The sequence below is a fragment of the Nestor notabilis genome, unplaced genomic scaffold (assembly GCF_000696875.1).
Source record: "Nestor notabilis isolate BGI_N333 unplaced genomic scaffold, ASM69687v1 scaffold14332, whole genome shotgun sequence".
NCBI classification, from domain to species: Eukaryota; Metazoa; Chordata; class Aves; order Psittaciformes; family Psittacidae; genus Nestor; species Nestor notabilis.
Window position 1 is genome coordinate 3,984 of NW_009917092.1, and position 7,866 is coordinate 11,849.

The 7,866-nt window shown below is 51.1% G+C and overlaps 1 protein-coding gene across 1 annotated transcript in view; it reads right to left on the minus strand.

Annotated features, from left to right (window-relative positions):
• Positions 1–7,866, minus strand: part of BAZ1B (bromodomain adjacent to zinc finger domain, 1B) — a gene marked incomplete at its 5' end in the record, with an annotated part of 41,365 nt that overhangs the window by 416 nt on the left and 33,083 nt on the right. The window contains 4 exon segments of the mRNA XM_010024927.1: positions 573–686; positions 2,318–2,469; positions 5,010–5,131; positions 6,936–7,085. Of these exon segments, the coding sequence (XP_010023229.1) occupies positions 573–686; positions 2,318–2,469; positions 5,010–5,131; positions 6,936–7,085 (538 nt within the window).

Here is a 7,866-nt window from a genome sequence, read left to right on the forward strand (position 1 = left end):
AAGAGCCACAGCGATAGGAGGACAATGACAGCCCCGGCCACAAGCAGTGCAGGCTGTGGAGGAGAACCACAACCACCCCATCCCCTTCATTTGGGCAGCAGCCCCGACCCACAACCTGCCTTGCCCTAACAAGCCCACGCAGCACCTTGGCAGTGCTCGACGTATCAGTCATACGGTGTGATGGCAGGAAGGACAGCAGCATGTCCTGCTGCCCAGGGAGCTGGGCTGGGACAGGGACTGGCACGTGGCAGGTATGGCCACCTTCTCTGCCCCACTGCCTGCAGTGTGCCCTGCACACCCTGGGGGCTGCAGAGAGCCTCCCCCAGCCTCCCCTCTTTGACCCACAGTGAACCACCCTCTGCTATATCACCTCAGAAGCGCTCCCTGTCTTCAGCCCAGCGAAGGACTGAGAGAACACAGGGGTTTTCTTCTGGAGCAGCTTCACTCCCTTTTTTCCCACTCATAACTTGTTTTTGAAACCCCAGTCTCGCCGCCTGCAAGAGGCTCTGTCAGGACCATGCACAGCCAAGCTCCCCTGCCTGCAGCAGCCCTTTGCCCATGCAGGGGGCCACCCGCCCTCACCTGAAGGGCCAGCTAAAGCGGTACTTGATCAGCTTGCTGAGGATTTCCTCACACTTCTGCAGCTCGAGGTTCTGGCGACGTGCCGTCTTCTTTGTTTGAAGGACCTGCCCACACAAAGGATGCTGTTAAAAGGAGGGAACCACTACGGGCTTTACTGTTCAGCAAAGAGTTCTGAGGCCAAACCAGCTGATTCTTAGCAGAGATTTTCTTTTCAATCCCCCCCCTTAGAAGCTACGGTCTCAATGGCTGGGGACATGTAGTACTGCTGCAGAAGCAAAGTTCAAGTCTTTAAAAACACAGCCATCGTCCACAATAATCAAGAGGCAAAGAGCTCTGCTGCAGGACCTTTGATGGCAACAGCCAAGACATTCAGTGACAACTTCAGTTATGGAACGGGAGCCCCATCCAGAAACTCTGGTGGGAATAACTCACCAGCAGCCTGTCTTTTTCTCCAGCGGCAGCAAAGCTTTTTCAAGACAGGTTCAAAGACAACATGGTCAAAACAAGCAACCAAAGAATAAATGACAGCAAATGGAGAGTGTGAATTCCCTCCCTGCCTCCTCCAAGCCCCTGGGGGACAGCACAAGAGGCAAAGGAAAAGCACTTGTGCTGCTGTACTGACATTGCAGACCCAACCATGCACTTTAAATACCAAAGAGCAGCTGATGCCTCCAGCACCGGCACAGGCTGAACACAAGGTCATTTGCCTGAGTCAGCCAACAGCACTGGGACATCCCCTCGGCTCCAGGCACTACTGCTTAGGGCATGTCAGATGGTGGGAAGGCTCCACGCACAGGGCACTATTCCTGACCCAGCTTCAGTCTTTTCCCAGGACAAACGGTTAAGTGCAAGAGCCCCAACAGAGTCCTCTTCCCCAAATTTAGTGTTTTGTCAGCTGTTCCAGTAAGACCTTCCCCACTTGAATATCCCTCTAAGCTGTCTGTGGCGGCCCATGGTGGGCTTGCTGATTTGGTTGCCTTCCAATCTGTAGCACAGAGCAGCTAAAAGGACACTGCAGATCCAGCAGCCAGCCCACCCACACCCAGTGTGAAGCAGTGAGACCAAAGACCATCAAAACCACTCCAGAAAAAGTGACAGAACACACCAGCACTACTAGTGCTGGTCAGTGGACACATGGCAGATCTAGCAGAGGCTCATGACACGGCCTGTGGGGCTGGAATATCCTCATGTATCCCCTGCAGTGTGTCCCTCCCCAGGACAACCAGCACAGCACACTGCAGCTCCACCCCACCCAGCACACACACAGAGCACTGCTCTGTTCAGGAGCAGACGGTTTTATTCTTTAAATGTCAAGTGAAACCCAAACCAGCCAAATTATGTCCTGGAGGTCAGGGAGTGACCATACGGACAACAACTGTAAGAAAATGGCCAAGGCTGGGTAGCAAGGGTCCAGCATTGCTGGCATTCTCTGCCTAGCCAGGACCCCCACCTCTCTGCAGAGACATTTGGATACTATTTAAAACCCTTTAACAAGCTGCAGGCTGCCTGCTACTCAAGGGGACAATGTATGAAAACGGCTGGGGAAGGATGCCTGGCATAACTGTGCGCCGTTTGCACCGGGCCCTTAGGGATGTGCCTCCTTTGTCAGCCCGCCCCCAGCACGGGTGTCACGGTAGGATTCAGGGCACTTCTTTGGGAAGGGGAGGAAGCATGACACCTGTTCCGTTTATAACTCGTGATGGGAGCAGCCTCCGGGGAGCAGTTTGGCTCTTACCAGCTCATCAATGTCTGCGCCGTTGACAGGTGCTGCCCGCTGCCGGGGTCCCCTGGCAGGGTGCAGCGACTGCTTCTTCCTTTGGTGCCTTCCCTGCCTCAAGGAGTACATGGCTGTGCTCTGCTTGCCCCGGGCTGCCCTCCTGGGTCTCACTGAAACATATAAGCCATAGCCTTAGAGGAACAGGTTAACCTGGAAGCACAGACCACAAGCCCTTTGCCCAGCCACATGCCAGGCAGAGCCTTGCTCCCAGCGCAGGGAAGCCGGTGAACCCTTGGATGGCCGCAGTGACCCAGCTCCAGTCCTCACATGGCACATGCTGCTGTCAGCTCTGCTCTTGATACCCTCTCCAGATGAGATACGTGGGTAATCACCTCCAGTCCAAAAAGAGGCCACTGCTATCTGGCAACAGCCTCTTGCTCAAGGGTGGTCACGCACACCAGCCAACTGGCAAGATCCTCCAGCCCCAAGCGAGACCAGGGAGCTTCCAGCATCTCTGCCACAGGCAGGGCCCTGGCCTCCAACAGCCCTTCTGCCTGCAGAACAAGTGCTGAGTGAGACAGGGCAAGGAATGGAGGACAGGCAATTGTCCCACGTAAAACTGCAACATCCCTTCCGAAAGCACTGGGAGCAGAAACTTGGGGTTTCCCTGTTTCCTGCTGCCCCCCTGCTCCTCACCGTTTCAGGGACGGGTGCTTTTCCAAGCCTTTACAAGTGGCCCACACAGTGGGATAAGCCAGTTGCTGAGCTCCCCTGAAAACTGACCTGCACGCGGGGGGAGTGTTGAGTTACTGCAGCCGGGAGCTGCCCCGCACTGCAAGTGGGACACAATGGGATTTTATTCCCCAGGACTGCTGCATTATATCCCACAGTAAAGCACTTGCCCATTTGTTGGTTGGCCTGTCAGAGCTTCACACTGATGGAAATGCAAGCGTGCTGGTGCACTCCCTCGTCTTAAAGTTTCCCCCATGACCCCTTTGTATCAGGAGAATGTACTGGTCATCTTCTCCAGCCAAGCTCCTTCCACCTGGTCCCTATGGCCTAAGCAAGCTGTAACCAGCACGCTGTAGCACTTGATGTGCAGCCCCTAATCCAGCCCTGCCCAATAAATCATCCTGCTGGGCCCCCTGCACGAGCAGCGTGTCGGGCTGCGGGACGTCTGCCTGTTGTCACTCTGCTTGTGTGTCAAGCGTGCAGCACGTGTTAAATGTCTGGCAGTCCAACATTCCAGGTTCTATCGCTCAGGATAAACACCATGGGGATTAATGGGACTTCTCTATTAAAACAAAAGTTTTCCACCGTGACCTTTCCATGTTAATGCTCTTTAAAACTTTGCATTTAGCACTTTATTTTTAGTGACTGTAACCCTCTTTGCTATTGTTTGGAAACCTTGGCTCAGCTCCTGACTTGGCCTTGCAACATAGGCTGAATACGCTCCAAGTGTGGACATGGATACACCACAGAACAACAAGCGGTGAATGTAGCCAGGGAATCAGTGAACATCCCTGAAACCAGAATAAAGCAAGCGAATCAAGATTGATAGACCTGGATGGAAAACCCTCAGAAGAACATGAGGATAACCTTTTGGGTCCCAGTCTGCAGGTTGCACCATCTGCCTTGGTCAAATCAGTCTGAAGTTAATTTTATGTCTGTCAAGGGCATTTTGATAAAGCACAGGCTGGCAGCGTGCCATTCTAAGATCAATCTTTTCACTGCATCATGTTGCCCAAATAAGACCAAGTCAAATTTCCCTAAAAACAAAGCAGATACATACACTAAAAAGTGGTGAACTGGAGAAGCGGTCATTGAGGAGTCTAGAAAATCCCCTTTTATTCAACTCAGCCGCTCAGGAATGTGCTAGTTGTGCATCCTGAGCAGTCTCTGTCTGCAGCCAAAGGGTGCTGGTGCTCCAGGCCACACCACACCTCAAGTACTGTGCCTTCCCACAGGATCAGGCAGAGGAAGAACTAGCCCTGCTATTTTAAAATGCTTCCTTGCCACATCACTAGGAATCCTGGGCTTAAGAGGTTATGAGCTGGTGAGAGGGGAAAAAGCAAGGAGGAAGGGTTGTGGTTAAAGCTCCATAAGCACCTATTGACAGCATCCAGTTTACCAACTCTGTAGGTGCAGAGGCTGCCAATGCCAGTAACTGATGATGCTGCAGCCTCCACTGCCCTTGCAGTGCTCTTCATGGTATGGGCAGTGTCCCCCGGGCAGCAACTGGGCAGTGAGAAAGAGCTCAGCACAGCTGCCATCTCTGCCAACACTGACCCTTATCATAAGGGACAAGTGTTCCCTCCAGCTCCCCAGGTAATGCCCAGCACCGCCACAGCCTCCCCCCATGACATCTCCCACCACTTCCAAGTAAGACCCTGTCCAGTGTGAGGAAAAGCACAACTCCCAAATAGGATTAATACTTTGAATACTGAGGGCAGAATCCTAATATTCATAGAATCACAGAATCATAGAATAGTTAGAGTTGGAAAGGACCTTAAGATCATCTAGTTCCAACCCCCCTGCCATAAGCAGGGACACCACACACTAAACTACGTTGACCAAGGCTCTGTCCAGCCTGGCCTTGAACACCGCCAGGGTTGGAGCATTCACAACTTCCTTGGGCAACCTATTCCAGTGCCTCACCACCCTCACTGTGAAGATCTTCTATTTCTTCCCTGCACAGTCAAAGCCTTACATTTCAGACCAGCAACTTCATAATCTTCTTCCTCCTCCTCTTCTTCCTCAGCATCCTCAGCTTCCTCTGATGCGTCCTCACCTTCCTCACCTTCATCTTCAGCAGAATCCTCTGCATAGTTCCTGCAGTAAGACAGGTAAACACATTTGTCATAGCAGATCGTGGGTACCAGAGGCCTTGGGCCCTCTCTACTGTGTGTTCATGGGCAGAGACTTGCTGACCACCCCGATGTCAAATAACCACCAGCCCCACACTGAGGCAGCTGACTACTCCAGAAAGCAGCAAGTTGTAGCTACAGCTTAAAGGGCACTTCCCAGGCTGTTGTCTGAACATCTGGGCTTAAAATCCCCAACAGCTGATCCTAGATATTTTCTGCTGTTCTAGGCACCTTAATAATGGATTTTAAGATTGCAATTACTGTGTAGTTCCTCCTCCCTGAGAGGATGTCCTGCCCAGGACTGCAGGTCAGGCCTAATGAGTTTCAAGAGGGGGGCTTTTTGGTTTCTGCTGTAATATCTTCCATTTTCTCTTTCCCCTGTCATGCCACTTGCATGTGCACTACAGGAAACAGCCCTCGTTCAGTAATATTCACAGCTAAGCTTGTATTTAACAATGAGCAGTGTCAGGCTTCTCATGTGCTGGTTTCAGAAGCCACAGAGACTCCCTGCCCAAGACAGTTCTGACTTCTCACAGATGTCTGCTAAAGCATTCAAACCATTACAAAACCAGGAAAACAAACAAACCAGCATGCTTAGGCAAAAGGGGACAAAGGCAAAGCTGCTGTGGGAGTTTCAATCCTCTGGAGAAAGAGGATCTGGAGCAGTAAAAAGAGTAAGAATAAGCTCACACAGAAGAGGGGGACAAAAGCACTCCAAGGATAACATTCTTTTCCTGCCTCAGGTAGGAAGACAATAGCAGCAAGCAGGTAACCAGGCAGGTGATACCCCTCCTGATGGCTCTCATCCAGAAGCCAGCTTGCAGGTGACTGCCACATCAAAGTGATGATGATCTCAGGCTGGAACAGCTGCACTGCAGCCCTGTCATTTTTGTACAAGCCTGATGAACCTTTAAATTGTGCCTAGGGAGCAAGTAATACTTGTAAGGTCATACACCACCTGCATGCTCCAAGGCAGTACACCTCTTATTGTGCTGCTGCTCTGGAAGGGAGATCTGGTGACTGCTTCTGCTTCAGGTGCCATTCGACAGCCTGACAAGCAGGTACGTGCAGCACAGTCACAGTCAGCAGAGGACATACATTGTAAACACTAAAATACATCTTGCATATATTGAACTTCCAGCTTGCAATTCAAAAACTAATTTACCACCTTGCTCTCAGGAAACAACTACTAATTTCTGCTGCATAGAACAACTTTCCTTCTCAGATTCCTCCTCATATCATGTTCCCTCTGTAGCCCTACAAAGTTCCTGCCTTGTTAAGCTTTACCATGTCCCGAAAACCATGAGTAGCATTTTGTAGACTGATTTTTAGTAGCACAGTAGGGGCTGAGCTGCAGCCTGGAGTAATGCCTGCTCTAACTTGACAAGAACACAACAGAACTCAGCTCACTGGACCACACTGCTGCAGCACTACCAACTGCCCTCCATGAAAAAGCCACCCAGCTAGTTGTTCAGTTGAAGAAACAACAGCCCTCAGCACACCTGATGCTGGTCAATGTTTTGTGCATGGCCCTGCCAAATATAAGTTATTTATTAAAACTCCCAAGTTGCCACGGGTCAGTACAACACAGGTGTGCTGAACTTCCAGCCTGGAAAAATGGCTTTCCTATTGTTCCAGTGCCAGGGAGTTAACCAGGCTATCACGAGCCTTTCAAAGGGGTTCTGTTTCAGGCTGGTTTGGTCACGCTGTGGAGGCACAGCCAGAACTGTGCATGGGTGGGAAGGCAAAGTGAAGAGGGAGGCACTCACCGGCCCCGCGAGCTGCGCCGGGCAGTGGAAGGCTGACACGCTGGGCACTGCCACTCGCCGTCTGGGATCTCATAGAGCGCCGGTCTCAGGCAGAACAGATGGAAGGCTTTGTTACACTCGTCACACAGGATCAGCTTGTCATCCTCACCTAGGAGAGTGCAAGACACTTGTAACGAGCCTGGCAGCCTTGAGCAACCTGAGCAGAAGGTGCCACAGTGCTGGAGGTGAGGACAAAGCAAGGGGAAAGATGCAGAGTACCCTTCGATGGCAGGGCCCCTCCTTGGTTCCACCACTGCAGTGGAAACCAGCAGCACTGAAAAACAAACAGAACAATGCAGAGTCCCTTGCTTTGCAAAGATTTCAGCTAAGGCAAAGGTAGAAACCTGCCAAATAGGTTCCACCCAGGCTAAATCTCAAACCAAACACAGGCAAAGAGAAATTTGCTGCTGATGTGCCCAAGAGCCCAGCAAGGAGCTATAAATGCAGCTATTCTTATTCTACCATCAATCTGGCTAACCTGCACAGCATCTTCTTTCAAATTAAGGTAGCAAGCCTCCAAAGAAAATCAGTATGCAGCAGAACTAGTCTCTGTGCTTCTCACTAATGCAGAGAAACAGGGAGACAGTCCTGAGCCAGCTATTTCATTTACTGAAGAAGGAAAAAAAAGAAAGTGCAGAGAGCATGCCAGCACCTCGCTTTTCTCTAACATCCCAGTTCTTAAGTTCTGTGAAACTATCATCTGTTAGACTCAGGTAAGCCCTCTCTTTAGGTCTGCCCAGAATTCTCTCTCGACCGCAGGTAATACAGTTTTTGCATTGGTTTGGAATATCCCTGAGGCTCCATCATGAAGGATCTTGCACCAATTCAGCCCTTATTTCTTTGAGGAGGTGGATGGCACAGCTTTTTGGTAAACACAAGTGGTCCAGCATTC